This window comes from Arvicola amphibius, chromosome 18 (genome assembly GCF_903992535.2).
Source record: "Arvicola amphibius chromosome 18, mArvAmp1.2, whole genome shotgun sequence".
Classification (NCBI taxonomy): Eukaryota; Metazoa; Chordata; class Mammalia; order Rodentia; family Cricetidae; genus Arvicola; species Arvicola amphibius.
Window position 1 is genome coordinate 5,932,504 of NC_052064.1, and position 17,702 is coordinate 5,950,205.

The following is a 17,702-nucleotide window of genomic DNA, read 5'->3' on the forward strand; positions in this document are numbered from 1 at the left end:
TTCTTTTGTGATTACTAAAACCAATAAAGATTCATTATAGATTCTTTAATAGAATTACACTAGGAAAAATCTATTCATATCCTCCTGCCCAGGGGGTACATATCCTGGAGCCCATTAGCAGCTGTGGTAATTAAAATGCTATGCAAAATTCTGCCAGTGAAGAAACTTTATTTTAACACACTGAACCTTAGATACTTTCATTTATACACTAGGTTTAGACAACTTTCGTTGTCTCTTATTGCACACAAAGCATACATTGTAGTATAGAGACACTGGCTTTTAAACTATGCAGAAATAATCAACAATCTAGTCAACGGTTTTTATGGCCATCCAAATATTTCTTTTTATGCCATTGTCTGGAAATGGGGTGAGCGTCATGAGTATTTTAGACACGATGTTTCCCTCTCTGCATAGTGTCTGCAGTTAGAAGATAAGGGCCCAGATGTTATGAGAGCCACTAAGAAGAATGGGTCTTATTTTAATACATGCAGTATGGTGCTTATGTTAATTTTGCATAAGATTCAAGGAAATGTTAGGCTATCCTTTGTCATCAACAGTGGACTTGAATTTTATGGATTTAAGCATTTTAAAATTATGTATGTTGAAACATTTCAGCATCTAATATTGCTGACTGCACAGCCTATTTTTTTTTTCTGATTGTACATCCCTGAATTTCTAACGGAATGCAAAGGAGAAAAGGAAGAGAGGATGCTTCAGGAATCGCAAGACCATGACTTAGCAATGTGCTGTGCTGTGTGTTGACTGACAAAAGCCCAGGACGCGCCTACATCAATGGCCTGTGATTGTGGTAAACACTCACCATTATCAATCGCCCACATGTTCCCCAGGATTGCTCCCGTTTGTCTCCAGCGGAGCCTGGTCTCGCGGGTGAGCGCTGCGTTAGGGAGGGGGATGGTGATCCGGTTCCACCTGCGAGAAAGGGAGCACAGCATCAGCCTCACAATCATTTCCCCATCTTCTGAATTAACTTTACACGCCTGTGAGGCTCCTGTTTCTGTGTGCTCACTGTAACACCAAAATTAATAAAGTATTATCGTCAACTGTGGAGTCTACATCTTCATTTTGCTGGCCTTGTAAATAGTTTACTGTGTATCTAGTGCTCATTCTATAAGCTGGCCAAAGTCTTACAGAGGCATCTCGAGTCTTATGCTAGCCCACAAAAGGGTGTGCAGTAGACCTTAATTTATCTGGAGAGTTAGAGTAACCACCATTGCATGTGGTAGATGCCGAAGTAAGATCTGACTGACCAGGTCTAATTTTAAAAAAGGTATCTTTTTTCTACTCTTAATTTATGCCTGTATTTTGGCAATACAATCCCTTTCAAAAAGCAATAACTAAGGGGCATATAATCCAAAACATAAGTATCATAAATAAAGGATGACTGACCCCATAAAGTGTGCTCAGGATAGGATTTAGCAAAGATATTTGTGCATGTATTTTCATGATACCACTCTCAAGGAGAAGTCAGTTTACTTAGCTATTATTTAAAATGTCTGGTCTTCAAATTACTATTTTTTTTTTTTTTGAAAATTTCACACCACGGACTCAATCTTTTAATTGAGCCTTGGAGCATGCTCACTTACCCACTGTAGTTTTCAGAGGCGTAGGTGGTGCTGTGTGGGAGGTGGGGGCCTGCACAGACCTCAGGCAAGCACTCAGTGTGGAGCAGGGTCCAGGAACGTCCGTGGTTAGTGGAAAATTCCAAGCTGACACTAGGGGTAGTAGAGAACCACAACAGAGAGGGGGTAAGGAGATATCAAATGATTCTTCGCATTTATGGCCAGGTCAACGAGTATGGGACATTTCCTAAATGTCTGTGTCATCTCTCACTGGAGTCTGGCCAGTCTTCAAAGGGCAAGCGGTTGGATTGCTGCCACACAAGCTATGTCGGAAGGGCAACACACAGTAACCTGGGTTTGCGTTTTTTGAATCTGATAGATAGCAAGGCAATTACCACGTCTCACACTGCCACTTCACCCCGTGAATGTGAGACCAGGAAAATGCTTACAGAGGAGCCAAGCAGCACTTCCGCAAGTGAGACAGAGAAGTCACAGCTCTTGAGATGCTAATTGACCTCCATACCTATTATTAGGGGGTCACTAGCCTATGGGGGTTAATCTTGTCTTTAGTTACTTCTCTCTCTCATCAGGTTATTACAATGGATGTTGCCAGGGCATGTGTGAACACCTCTGATACTTTGTATAAAGCACTCAGAACGAAACTATATTCACCCAGTAGAGAAAACTCTACCCAGTAACAGCCCTCCTATTATTATTATTATTATTATATTTTATTTTTTTTGGTTTTTCGAGACAGAGTTTCCCTGTAGTTTCTAGAGCCTGTCCTGGAACTAGCTCTTGTAGACCAGGCTGGCCTCGAACTCAGAGATCCGCCTGCCTCTGCCTCCCGAGTGCTGGGATTAAAGGTGTGCGCCACCACCGCCTGGCTATTATTATTATTATTATTATTATTCAAAGAACTTTTTCAGTTCTTTGAATCTTTATTTTGTTACAGAGGGGGAGGGGGAAGAATCTGTATTTTTGTTAATAGACATTTAATTAAGAACCCACACAGGTATCTACTGATAAATTCTAATTCAACGGCCAAATGCATGCACACTCATTTCCCACCAGACTAGGCCACTCCTACGTGTGCTTCCTACCTGTTTCCAGGCTGGTGCGTCCCACATCCCAGATTAATAGAAAACTGTATCATGTGTGACATTGTAGACGGCAGAACCGGTAGCACGTGGAAGAAGTCCACAGCCCAAACATTCCGATTGTGCCCTTGGTGGTTCTTTTGCCTGAGACAAAATTTGGTAGCAGGCGTCTGAAGTTCAGGGTTGATGACTACAGAAAGCAAAGATGGAACCTTCCAGGAAAAGGAAACTCAAATTATTTACAATCCTTCTCGTCTAGCCGATGCGATCCTCTTAGAGTCTATCCAGCAATCACTGATTCCACACCTGTCATTTACTGAACACCACACAAGGACCTTTGTGCTGGATTTGTTATTTCATGTGGAAGATTCTATCTTCAAGGACTTAGAATGATTGTGTAAATAGAGGGGCTCCCTGTGTGGGACTGATCAAGTGTGTGTAACCATTTCATCCCCCTGAGCGCAGGATGGAGGCAGCTGAATGATTATCTGGCTGTATCATTTGTGCCTTCAAAAGCAGTTCTGTATAACATTAGTGTTCCTCTCTGCCACGAATTCTGAAGAGAAGACTCAAAACAGAAGCAGTCACAGACAACAGATCAACATGCAATCATTTATGTCTATGATTCGGTGTGAAGGATTCACATGGCCAGAGCAGGTAAAATCCTACCAACTAATTGCTAGAAAAGTAGTCTTTGATGAGATTCTGAGGGCAATCAATTGGGCTACAACTGAATGTTGAACATATTGGATATTTTTCTCTGATTGCTTCCTAAGTTGGCTATTTTTAAATAATTCTTTATTTTCTGTGTATGTGTTTATATGAGTGAGTGTGCAAATTTGTACAAGAGGCTAGGGTTCAAGTCAGGTGTCTTCCTCAATAACTGTTCTCCATTTCTTCCCCCGTGGGGCCAGCATTTCTTACTGACACTGGAGCTGGTCAACTAGACTGGCTGGTCAAACCCAGAGATCCCATTTCTATCTCCTCAACATCTACACTGCAGGTATGCACCACCATGCCCAACTTCTCACTTAGGTTCTGGGCTCCAAACTTAGGCTGGACCGCTTTACGGAGCAAGCACCTTGCTGAGCGTAGCTTCTCCCTAGCCCTAGATCTGTAGAGTATCCTGAGAGCGAGCAGTGTAGAGAGAAACTACTGAGTGTGGGCGGTGTCGGCACACACTGATGGTATGAAACACCCGCACACGCAAGACAAGCAGCTCACGTGACTTTCAAGATGTTTGCAAATAATCAGAAACAGCTCCTGTCCTATACCCAGAGAGCAAAAGGAAAAGCGCGATCCCGTAGCTCTAATTAGCAAAGAAAATGTAAGGGTTACAGCAATCTGAACGCCTGCGACGCCTTCTGTCTAGAAGATTTCCAGGTGGGACTCGACTCGTTCTGTCAAAAAGCAAGGCTGTGAAGCTGCATAATTAGAGATCCCCTTTACAGCTTTCTCAGGGACAGGGGTAACTGTCAGTTGGAGGTTTGGGTTTTGCGTTATTGTTCCTGTAATTTGTTTTTCCTGACTAAATCTGAGTTTTCATTTGTATCAGAAATAAAAACGAATGTTAAAATTCCCAAGCCATTTAAAAAAAATATCTAGCAATTTCCTGGGGCGTCCCACACAGAGATGAAGCCTCTGTGCCTGGCACGCTCTTTGTGGGTGTGGTCTCAGCCTGGGGGTTCTGAGGTCATCTGACACAAGGGTCGTCACCTGTACCTTATAGGAGGAATAAGGAAGTGTATCCAGCACAACGTGCTCTTTCCTTCCCTCAGTCTTTGCGTATAAGATCACATCGTTTTCGTGGGAGTCTCCGGGGTCACAGATGCCTCCTGTATCAAGCAAAAAAATTTCATGGTGTGAGAAACAACTTGCCTCCAAAAGATCAAACATCATGTTGAAAATCAGAGCAAGACACAATTATGGCATGACGTGTCACGGAAGGATACTTTTACACAAAGATAAGGGGCTCCAAGGGATTAATTGATGGTGATAGCTCAGGAGAGCCACGTTCCAGATCAAAGACTTGACAGGGAAAGGCCAATATTACTCTGTTTGGCAGACTTACTCAAATAACTGCGTGTTGAGCACTGATTCAACCCAACCCAGTGAAAAAGATATATCTTTGTGTGTGTGCTCACATGCACTTGGTACACATGTACATATGTGCCTTTTTGATATGTGGGTACATGTGTGTGTACATGGCCATGATCCAACCCAACCTAGTTAAAAAGATATTTTGGTGTATGTGCCTTTTTAGTGTGGGGGTACATGTGGGTACATGTGTGCGCACGTGGTATTGTACTTATGTGTGCAGGTCAGAGGACAACCTTATGTGTCATCTTTTGTTGAGACAGGGCCTTTTACTGGCTTGGACCTCACCACATAGACTAAGCTGGCTGACTTGCAAGGCTCAAGGATCTGTCTATCTACCTCCACAAGGCTGGGGATTACAAACGTGAGTCACCATGAGCCATCATGCCTGGGTTTGCTCATCTCCCGAGTCCCTGTGAGCACGTGTGTATCATGGCCTTGAAATGGCTGTAGCTATGTATGTGTGTATGTTTGGGTCTTCTGTTTCATTCTACCTGTCTACAAGTCTTGTGTGTCATTACCATACCGTTTTATCATTATGGCTCCATAATATATCTTGAAATTTAAAATGGTAATCCTTTCAGGATTGTTCTCTTTTTTGCTCAGAATTGTATTGGCTAAAAGGGATTTGTTTTTGGTGGTCTCAAACAGACTTTTAGGATATTTTTCTATTCCTATGAAGAATGCTTGGGGCATTTGGATTGGGATTGCACTGAATCTGTAAATGACTTTTGGTAGGATGATAGTTTTTTAATATCGGTTCTACTAATTAATGAACATGAGAATCTTTCCATTTTATAATGTCTTCCTCAACCTCTTCTTCACTGATTTGAAGTTTTCATTACAGAGGTCTTTCACATCCTTGGAAAAGTTTATTCTAAGACTTGTATTGTCTTTGAGGCTACTGCAAGGGTAAGTGTGTCCACGATTTCTTTCTCAGTGTGCTTGTGTGGTGTACAGAAAGGTGGCTGCTTTTGTAAGTTGCTCTTGTACCTTGTCGCTTTGCTGGAATTGCTGATTGCTTATAGGTTTCTGGTAGAAGTTTGGGGGTATTTATGTATAATATTATGCCATCTGTAAGTAGAAATAATTTGACCTCTTCTTTTCCTATTCATATCTCTTTAAATCTCTTTCATTTCCTTCTCTTGTCCTTTAGCTTCAGCTGTGCTTTGGGTTCTAGACTGAAACACAGTCGGGATACTGGACAGTCCTGTCCTTTTCCCGATTTTAATGATATCACTTCATGGTTTTCTCCATTTAGGATGATGGTGGATGGGGTCTATTATACATAGCCATTATTATTATGCTGTGGTAAGTCCTACTTTCTAAGACTTTTATCATGAAGTTATCTTAGATTTTTGTCAAGGTCCTTTCCATTATTTTTGAGGTGATCAAGAAATTTTTCTTTAAGCCCATTTATATGAAAATAAAATTGGTGATTGCCTGCATCACATATTTCTGGAATGGAGTTCTAAAGATGTTTTAAGTAACACGGATGGTATTTTCGCAGATATGTTTGTATTCTAAGTATGTATGTTTTTTTTTTTTTTACTTTTTACATTATCCTTGGTGCTTCATTTGATTAGTGGGAGGTATATAGTACAGTTTGTTCTCTATCACCCTACTTTATAGTCACACAAAGCGAAAGACCCTTAGAACGGAAAGGGCAGCGGGAGGTTCCTGATGACAGAATAGCCTGAGTATGTGTTCTGTTTTTTTCTTTTCTATTACACAGTATCAATAATCTTAGGTCTTTCTGGCTTCTATCAACTGTCTGCTTCATCTGGTTTTAAAGGCAACACACTGCCATTCACAACAGCACCAGCCACACAAGAGTAAAGGCTTGCAGAAGCGTTTCTGACGCTCATCACGCAAACCGTTTCTCTTATCGTTATACTTCGAAGAATTACCTGTTTCAAAATCAACCATCATGGATACTAACTCTATTTATAGGTAACCGCTATTGCTGATACACCATGACACCATGGTGCCAGGAAGGTCATCTTCAAACTCTAGAGTAAGATCACCCTTTGGAAATGTATCAAAATCAACAAACACTATTTGAGACCCCACCTAAATCGGAGTAAGCCAACAAGGAATCAGTTGTTCACAAATGACTGCTTTGATTCAATTTGGATAATGGGGTCTACCCTTTGGAAGAAACCGTCTGACAAGAGAAGCAAAGAAAGATAAAGGGAACCTAATTAGCTTAAGAAACTTCCTAGCTGGAGGAATATTAGACAAAAAGAGTGTTATAGAGACAGACTTTGACAATACACAGGGATAGAAGGGTTCCTGGCCAACGCATGTCTTGGGAATCACTTGGCAAGAAGTGTCAAGGAGGAAATACCACTGTCCATAGTTTTGGGGCAGTTGCCATGAGGTCTGATGCTGTAAACAGTGACTACTCCGCTTCAAGCTCAGCCATCACATTTTCATAACCTGTTAATGAGACTCGTGACTGGCCCATGAGCCTTTTCTGAGTCTCCAAGGTCCCACTTTTGGGGCCCTTAAGGAAACTGGTTGTCTGAGTCTACAAATATCAACAGTTGACTGTAGCCATCCTGTTAAAGGCCACATGCAAAGCCCATCCTGATGAGCAAGCTGCATTATTTATGAGAGATCATTCTTTCATCTTTCCAAGTGCAACTGTTTTCAGAATTCTGAACTAACACTTTAACAGATACATGTTTGGCTTTAGAAGTGATCTATTAAAATTATACTGTGCAAATCCTAAGTCTCCTAAGTTCATTCGAAAAGCTATTTGATGTGTTTGAGCAACATTGGTAGAAGCAACTGAAGAAGTTGGTTTGCTAAGACATTAAGATGATGACAGAGTTTATCATCGGAAAGATCCCCGCGCGGGCAATCTGTCAGGCCCATGAAGCTCGGCGGCAGCAGCTCTTACAGGAAGAAATGAAATCTTGCTTAGCTTACGAAGCTTTGGTGTGTGGTGGAAAGAAAGGCTCAGGAGGCATCTCGTAGAGCAATTAAAATTAAAGTACAGCAGGATTTCAATAAAAGATGGCTGGGTGGTCAATGTTAGAATGCTCAACAGTGCTTTAAATAACTTTATAGACTCTTATTTGTGTGCAGAAAGTGATTTTTCTGCATTTTTATTATTTTCGGAGCACTGGACTAGGAGGGAGAATATGTCTTGACTCCAGTATATCATTTAGTGAGAGAACAAAGGGCAGATATATAGTAGTATCCACTATCCCATGCTTTCTTTTATATAGTGTATATTACACTTTTATAAAGTATATATTATCCTTTTATATAGTGAATATTACATATCAAACATGACATGAAATTACTAATATTCATCCGACACTTCACTTTTGGAACAATCAGTTATAATTGTATGTGTGTGCATGTGGGAATGTGTGTGTGTGTGTGTGTGTGTGTGTGTGTCTGTGTGTCCACGCACATACAGTCATGTTTCCATGACCAAAAATCAATGCTGAGCATTTTTGTCCATTGCTCTTCACCTTGTTATTTTAGGCAGGGTCTCTGACTGAAGCCGGGACTTGCAAATTAGCTAGGCTGGATGGTCAGCAAGACCCAGAGACCCTTCATCTCTGTTGTCAGTGCTGGGTCACACGAGCTCACTGCTGCACTTGGCTTTTTACGATCCAAACTCAAATTCTCATGCTTTCAAGGCAAGCACTTTACCCTCTGAGTCATCTACCCAACCCATGCTTAATTTCATCATCGTTCTTCTGATTAGTCTTTTACTATGCCTGATTTATAATTCACTTGTCAGGCTCAACCATAGGTTGGTGTGTATAGAGGAACACACTGCATATAGAAAAGGCATTTTAGGACCCATGGTTTCAGACACTCACAGAGATCAAAGCTTATGGGAAGATTCCTTATAAGAATGATAAGTATCCCTAATTGCACTGTGATGATATATTGTAGTAAAAAACATTCCAGAGGAAAATAGACGGCATCAACTGAAAGAGCTGAGAACAAACTGAATGCATAGCAAACATTTTTAGAGGAACAGAATTGGGGGGAAGGACAGAGATGGGGATGAGCAAAGAAAGAGATATCTTGTTAGAGGGAACCATTATGGGGTTAGCGAGAAACCTGGCACTAGGGAAATTCCTAGGAATCCACAAGAATGACCCCCGCTGAGAATCTAATCAATAGAGTAATCCCTTGAATTAAATTGATCGCCATCATAGAACCTACAACCAACAACTGATGGAAGAAGATGCAGAGATCCACAGCCAAGCCCTGAGTCAAGCTCCCAGAGTTCAGATGTAGAGAAGGAGGAGAAAAGCAATCAAGACCATGATGGGGACACCCACAGAAACAGCTGACCTGAGCAAGTGGGAGCTCACTGACTCCAGACTGACAGTGGGGGACCCTGCATAGGACCAAACTAGGCCCTCTGAAGGTGGGAGACAATTGTGTGGCTTGTGCAGTTTGTGGGGCCACTAGTGGTGGGGCCAGGACTTATCCTTAGTGTATGAACTGTCTTTTTTGGAGCTCATTCTCTATGGAGAGAAACCCTGCTCAGCCTAGATACAGGGCGGAGGGGGAGCTTGGTCCTGCCTCAAAGTGATGTGACAGACTTTGTAGACTTCCCAGGGGAGGCCTCTCCTTCTCTGAGGAGTGGATGGAGTAAGATGGAAGGAAGGTGAGGGCTGTGGGAGAAGAGGAGGAGGGGGGAACATGTATTGGTATGGAAAATAAGATTGTTTTTAAAAAATAAAATAAAAAATATTGTAAAATGAATGATGTTTATTAGGTTATAGGTTTATTAGGTCTTGTTCACTAAAGTTTGGCTCTAAATCACTGTCTTAGGTACTGGTGTCCAAAGTTTGCTGAACACATGAGCTGATAAATAAGGGGGAGAGGGTTTTAGATGAACTCTGAAAGTTGTAGAAGTTTTACACAAGTGATATTCATAAAAGCTGATATGAACCAAAGATTGAACATACAAACTGTGCCTGAGAGGAAATGAGGTCTAGAACTGACAAACAACTAGCCATTTATTTTCCAGAACACCACACTGAGGTGCTGTGGGACAATGGTTTGTATCCTGTCAATTGTATTTTAATAAAATGCTGATTGGCCAGTAGCCAGGCAGGAAGTATAGGCGGGACAACCAGAGAGGAAGTAGAGGCGGGTCAATGAGAACAGGAGAATTCTGGGAAGAAGGAAGTCCTTCCCTCTTCAGCCTGCCTCCTTTCTCCTTCTCCTCATGTTGTTTACAGTCTCGATTCCCTTTTCCTTCTCCCTCCACTGGCAAAAGATTTTCCCTAAGAGGTTCATGACTGGAGAACTTAGTTCCACTCTCAAAAGCTCGTTTTCTTTATTCAGCACTCATTCCTTGAGGAGCAGTACAGGAATGGTTTTCAAACATGCTCGAAACTGTGAAGAGAATTTCTATCTTACTGGTATTCTAGAAATCCCAGCATTACTATGTCCAACACTAAATTCTTCTGCATACCCACATCTTTGAAAACCAGGTGCCATTCCCCCAGTCACCCAGGAGAGAAAGCCATATTGTTTCTGTCTCTGCAGGTGTCTTGCCTTGGTCCCCTGTTCCCAATATCACTTAGCTCTGACTTATTCTTCCATCACATTGATTAGCACACGAGACACTTAACAGAGTTGCCAGACAAAATATACCACATGGAAAGGGAAGCATTTACCAAAATTTTGTTAAAATTATTATTTGTTACTTAGAAATATTGTCCATCATAAATTCTAAACACTGCTACAAGTTTAACTAAGCTATAAAACATTCTGTTCTATTTTCTTTCTTTTGGGGGGTGAAATTCAACTCCACTGACCTAACTAGTGTCTTGTTTCCTGGTTTCTGATCATTTGTCTTTCCTTCACACTCTTGATGGAATTATCTCACTAAAAAAGCAGGTAATGTTATCCTAGCAAGGATCCTTTGACATGACAGCAAGAGAAAGAGCAAAGTTTGACACGTTTCTGCTAATACCTCGAGAAAACTAGCCAACTGGGATGGATCACACACTTTGATTTTTTTAAAAAATGGCCTTTATTCAGAATGGTTAGTCTGAGATTCTTTCTTGGAAAGGAAGTCCTGCCTGGCCTTCAAGGATTGGTCTAATGCCATATCCTTTATGGAGCCTTCCCCCTCCCCTTGAATGACAGCTGTCCTCAGCTCTCTCTGCCCTTTCTCATTACTCCATTAAAGCCTGCTGCCTTCTCCCCCCACACAGTTAAATGTCACTTATGGTCACAGGCTCTGTCTGAGTCACTTGCATAGCAGTAACAGGCGGAGGCAGAGTTTGTGAGGCAGCATTTTGAATGCTTTTATGTGTTAACTCATTCAACCAGCAACCATGACTGGGGTAGCATTACCCTCCACTGTCTCTACGTCTACGTGTCCTACCCAGGTTCTATGTTCAATACGTATGTCTTAATTTTTACGGAATGGAGTTCCTTTTATTTAGGATGATGTACTTCTTTGGGTTTACTAAAATTAAATTTTCCTGCATAGCCAATACTATTTTAATTCATTAGTTAATAATCAATTTTGTTATGGAAAGAATTAAAACTGACTTAATATCCCACAAATAAACTCTCTCTAAAGAAATTAACTTAATGACAAGTTAATCTTTTATAGATGGGTTTCCTTACTATTGTAAGTCCAATTTCAAATACATTTTATCAGGAGGGAGAGTAAATACGACAACTTTGTTTTACAAATATTTTCTAGAAATTACTTTTAATAAAGTTAGAGGCATTTTGAATATGATTTAAAGGGAATGAAGTCTAGATATTTAAATGCACAAACTATTTTAGAGTGAGTAAACTTTCAGATTACATCACTATAAACCTATGACTTCTCCTTTGTGGACAAAGTGCTGTTGGGAGCATCATATGGGCAATATGCTTACAACCACGATGACATTGAGGTCTATCTCATGACGACACTGAGGTCTATCTCATGACAACACTGAGGTCTATCTCATGACGATATTGAGATCTATCTCATGACAACACTGAGGTCTATCTCATGATGACACTGAGGTCTATCTCATGATGACACTGAGGTCTGTCTCATGATGACACTGAGGTCCATCTCATGACGACACTGAAGTCCATCTCATGATGACACTGAGGTCTATCTCATGACGACACTGAGGTCCATCTCATGACAACATTGAGGTCTATCTCATGACGATACTGAGATCTATTTCATGACGACACTGAGGTCTATCTCATGACGACACTGAGGTCCATCTCATGACGACACTGAAGTCCATCTCATGATGACACTGAGGTCTATCTCATGACGACACTGAGGTCCATCTCATGACGACACTGAGGTCTATCTCATGATGACATTGAGGTCTATCTCATGACGACACTGAGGTCTATCTCATGACGACACTGAGGTCTATCTCATTATGGTCTTGAGGTCTATCTCATGATGACACTGAGGTCTATCTCATGACGACACTGAGGTCTATCTCATGACGACATTGAAGTCTATCTCATGACGACATTGAGGTCTATCTCATGATGACACTGAGGTCTAGCTCATGATGACATTGAGGTCTATCTCATGACGACACTGAGGTCTATCTCATTATGGTCTTGAGGTCTATCTCATGACAACACTGAGGTCTATCTCATGACGACACTGAGGTCTATCTCATGACGACACTGAGGTCTATCTCATGACGACAGTGAGGTCTATCTCATGATGGTCTTGAGGTCGTCTATCTCATGCAACTTTGAGCTGTACAGCTGCCGAGAAGCTGAGTGAGGAATGTAAGCGATAAACGGTAGCTCTGAGTCCTAGGCTCAGGACATTCTACCCTGATGAACTGACATCTCTGATGCTAAGTTCAAAGGTAGACAATGTTTATTTCCTGCTTCATTTCCAGATGTTGCTTGTGCTTTTCCATTCTACAAAGGAGGGACGTGACAGGGATGACATCAGTGAAAAAATATGTCACCGTGTCAACGTTGACTAGTGGGACACATTTGGCAGGCCACGGAGTTCAAGCTCCTAATTGACCTATGATATTTTCCCATATTTATTTCTACCTGTAATACACTTGAACATGTTTTACGAACACTTTTATGTGTTTTTAAGCTGACTGGAAATAGAAAGTATTGTAAAACACGATAGAGTACTATAAACTATTTTCCCTTCTGCTTCTCGGAACAGTAGCGTTGGGTAATAACGAGATTCCCATGAAAATAAATGACTCACTTTGACGAGTGGCAAGGTCACTGGCTGTGGACAAAGGGTCACCTTGGCCTCTGCTTCCTTCCCACTGCCTTTTAAAAAATGAATCTTTATTTTTGAGAATGTATTCAAAACATTTCTTCCTCCAAAGCTTGCCACATACTCTTCCCCTACTCTCCTTCAAATTCATGGTCTCTTTTCTTTTTAATAACTGTTAGTTCATGTACCATTGCTGCTGAGACCAAGGAATGGAGGCGAGAGGAAGGCATTATGGCAGTTTGTCATTGGCCTGGTCATGGTATGTCAAGAATGTCTTTCTCTACAAGATGGCACAAACAATACGGGCTGATTAACTATTGAAATTCCAGTTTCAAATACATTTTATCAGGAGGGTAAAGAAAAATAAACTAGAATGGCATATAAAATATTTATTGTAACTTTTATTACTAAACTTTTCTATATGTTACTTTTAATGAAGCGAGAGATAGTTTAAATATTATTTAAAGGAAATCATGCCTAGATTTTTAAATGCACGAACTATCTGAGAGTAAGTGCTGAGGTAGAGGTGGGTACCCCAGGTCTTTATTTTGTCAGGAGAGCTCAGATCCCACTAATTTTTATGTTACATGGTAAATAATAAGCCCTATTATTTATGTAGGGAAGGGCAGCAGCCTGTACCTACCCATAACGAAATAGAACCGCAGGTTTCCATAACCAGTTGTATCCATGTAGGGAGTGCATAGTTTCCTTTCTCCATCTTTGAGGAATACCAGAGAGAGACCTGATTCTATGGTTCCACATTCTGCACCAATGACAGCTCCCAAGATGTCCCATCTGAATAAAAGAAAGGAAGAATCATTAAGAGCGAGAAACCCAGCTCTACATAGAATTGGCTTTAGTTAGTGATGGATAATTCTGAGTAAAGATATACACTGCAGACTGCAGTGATTAAACCTGGAACATACGTTGTGCAGTCCCAGTCCGCTTATCAACCCTAGTCAACAGAGTCCGCACTTCTGTCTCTTCTGTGACGAGAACCGTTTTCTAGAGCCAGAAAGTAGTTATTCTTTCTTCACGCTTTGAAAGTGCCATGCACAGATGTGATGCATAGTGACCAAATCCACCCTCTTCTTTCTTTTCCAGTTGATACGCTATCACTCACACAAAGTCTTTACTCCTGAAATTCTTACAGTTATAGAGTTATAACAGTTAAAGGGTTATAGAGTCCAGTTAACACTAAAGCAGAAGTGAACCAGGGAAAGCCGTCCACTCTTGTATCACAAATGCTTGGAGAGTGTTTGTATACTGAGAAATAGTACATATGTACTATATGTAATTATTACATATGTATGTTTGAACGAAAAGCTGCATGTGCCTGGAGAAGTCCAGCGAGTGTTTGGTAAGGTGCTGTGCTTTAAACTGGGTCTTGCCAAGTAGGAGCTTTGAGTGCCGAAGAGGATTAAAGTGACAGATTTCTATTGATGCCAGCGAATGTGCTAGACCCTTTCCCAGGGACTTCATACGCTAACCTAAACTCTGTAGCACTGCAAGGACATCCTGAATTTACCTGGACACTGAGACATACAGACACCAAGGACAGCCTGCAATGGATAGGCAGTATATTCGATACCATGTAGTTGAACACCAGAGCTATCTCCTACTTCAGTAATAGATTAGATTTGGGGTTGATAAATCATATGGGTATAGGTTGAGAACTGGGTATAACCCTGGCACTATCAACAGTACAGATATCACAGATATCACAGATCATAAGAGTGTATGCTTGGAAGAGTAGAAGACAAATTTGAATAATTCCCTGGAGCATAGGGTACAGAAAGAGGAGTTCAGATTCTAGTCCATAGACACTAGGGGTGATTTTCTTTTCAAATATGCAAATGTGATCATGTCTCTGTTTTGCTTATGCTCACTCAAGGGCTTCCTATGACTGTTATTCTTTTGGTCCCCTCCCCTTTCCACGCCCACTCCCAGCGACCTCTGATCTCTCGTTGTCATCCTGAATTTCTTCTCACTCCTCTCTCTTCCTGGAGCACATGTGTTCCCCGCTTCTCCCTTCTTCCTCCCTCTCCCTCTCTCTCTCCCTCTTCCTCTCTCTCCTTTAATAAATGTTTAGCTTTATGCCTATTTTCTGTGTCTATGTGCCTTTTACCCGCCTCCGCCTGTTTACACGTGCCCACCTGCTGTTGGGAACCTGCCGCAGCTTGGTTCTCCTGGACCCACTCACTGCGGGCTGGCTCTCCCGGCCGCATGGCAGGACCAGCCCACTGCCGCTACCGCACCGCTGCTAGCTGCTCGGGAAACTGCCCGGGAAATAGGAACACGGGGATTTTTTAAAATAACTATAATGACTGTCTGGACAAACCTCAAACTCCTTAATGTGGAATATGAGGTCCTGATTGGCTTGACCCAACAACACATTTCTGGATTTATCTCTGTGGATATTCCATGCCTCTTTCTGAAATGTACCAAACACCCTGGCTGCGTAACAGGAATTTACAGTTGCTACAATCACCTCCGTCAGACTTCCATGCCTCTACTCACTGTCTGCTGAACAAACCGAGTCATTCCTCAACGTGTGTTCTACGTAGTATTTCCGAGGCTCACTCATCCTGCCCAGATGGCTTCCTGTAGACAGCCTCACCACAAGTGATACTCTTTCTTATATGTAAATTTTAACTGTTTCCTTATTTGTTTCCCTTCATCCCTGACATGCTAACTCCTAGGTGGCTGACTTACTTCCAGGTTCTTATATGTAGCTCAGGGCCTAATGCCCAGCAAAAGCTCAGTAATGAATTCAATATCAAAAGAGTGTAAGAGGCATAACTCAGTGCCTTGCTTTAGCCATCTTCCCTTTTCTCTGCCTTTGATACCCTTGTCTTTGCCCCATCATGTGAGACAATTTATACTCCCTTTGGTCTCTCCTAACCTTGTCTCTCTCATTCCTCCCTTCAGATTAGCAATCTGTTCTTTCATTCCCAAACCCCCTATGTTCAATCTTAAAGCCTGGCACTACCACGGCTGATTTGAAGTCCACTTCCTCTTTAAGTTTGAAGACACAGAGTTTAGTTTTCTGCCAAAAGGGCATCGCTAAACCACCTGCCCATTTAGCCCCACCCCTGCGTGATCACTTGGGGACCAGCTTTTCCATTAACCTTGGCTCTGGGTGAGGGCTTCATGGCTTCAAGATTCACAGGCTTCATTGAGCGGGCCAATATACCATTTGCACCTCTTTGTTCCCAAATGCCTCTCCCCTGACCTTCTCCTCCTTGCAAGTCTGTCTGACAAATACCTTAAGCAGAAACCTGACAATATATTTTTGACTATAATAGAAGTCAAGAGATATTTCAGGAGAATGACCAAAAACTTATAGATATCCAGTCCATTTTCACTTTTCTGGTTATGACCAGATACCACATGGGTGGTCCTGTACTGAATGCTCACACACATGGATAGAGCTCCCCTAGCCGTCTTCCTTGACTGGTGTCCTATCCTATATGGACTGCACATAGGGCTGCATCAGTGCATTGGAGTTTGCTCTTTTGCACCTCCAACGGCACCCATCACCTCTGTATCACCTTAGGATAACCAGGAAGGCAGCAGCTGTGATGACTGTCTGTGTTCTGGGCTTTCACAAAAGTTTCAGCTGAGAAAAAGTGTGAGAACAGGTGTGTGTGTGTGTGTGTGTGTGTGTGTGTGTGTGTAAGCAGAAAGGGTAATAATACTTCGCCAATCTTCAAACTTGTCAGATAAAGTCATCTGCCGTCAGGAAGACGCAAGATTCCTTTTCCTAAACACACTTGTGCCATCATTTGGTTTTGTTAGGCTGTTAAATTTTAGCCTGGTAGATAGGAGGAAGGTTTTTTTTTATTTTTTTTTATTTTACTTTTGTACTTCCCTGACTGCGAATGAGGCGGGACATCTCTTCAGGTTTGTGATTGGCCAGCTGAAGGTCTCAGAGCCACTTCAGGTTTGTGATTGGCCAGCTGAAGGTCTCAGAGCCACTTCAGGTTTGTGATTGGCCAGCTGAAGGTCTCAGAGCCACTTCAGGTTTGTGATTGGCCAGCTGAAGGTCTCAGAGCCACTTCAGGTTTGTGATTGGCCAGCTGAAGGTCTCAGAGCCACTTCCTCTCCCTACTGTCTCACTCTTCTCTCACTTCCTTGTGGTCTGAAATCTTTATTTTTTTTTCCTAGACTGTAATTTTCCTTGGGCATATGTATGTTATTTCTCATTTTCCTTCTGTCATCTTGCTTATTAAAAGTTTTTAATAGACAGGGCTGGGGAGATGGCTCAGTGGTTAAGAGCACTGCCTGCTCTTCCAAAGGTCCTGAGTTCAATTCCCAGCAACCACCTGGTGGCTCACAACCATCTGTGATGAGATCTGGTGTCCTCTTGAGGAAGAGACCTGGTCAGTCATTCTCATCAACTCACACCATGAAACCCAATATAGACAAGTTCAATGGAACGGCCATACACAGGCTGCCCATGCAGGCTTGAGCTTTGCCAGGGCACATATTTCATTTCATTGCATTTTATGTAAGCATAAAGATGAGCGTTCAGATGCGTGAGGCCCCATTCCCCACAGAAGAGCGTGGTGGGTGGAAATGGCCACCTGTAATTCCTGTGCTTGGCAGGTGGAGAGAGCGGCTCCCGAGGGCACACTGGCTAGATGGTTTTGCTAACTGGAGATCTCTGGGTTCAGTGAGAAA

The 17,702-nt window shown here is 42.0% G+C and overlaps 1 protein-coding gene across 1 annotated transcript in view; it reads right to left on the reverse strand.

The window, feature by feature from the left end:
• Window positions 1-17,702, reverse strand: part of Reln (reelin) — a 429,856-nt gene that overhangs the window by 145,468 nt on the left and 266,686 nt on the right. The window contains exons 12-16 of the mRNA XM_038315201.1: window positions 13,660-13,811; window positions 4,403-4,515; window positions 2,684-2,892; window positions 1,605-1,733; window positions 821-930 (exon numbers count right to left, since the gene is read on the reverse strand). Of these exons, the coding sequence (XP_038171129.1) occupies window positions 821-930; window positions 1,605-1,733; window positions 2,684-2,892; window positions 4,403-4,515; window positions 13,660-13,811 (713 nt within the window). The remainder of the gene's footprint in view (window positions 1-820; window positions 931-1,604; window positions 1,734-2,683; window positions 2,893-4,402; window positions 4,516-13,659; window positions 13,812-17,702) is intronic.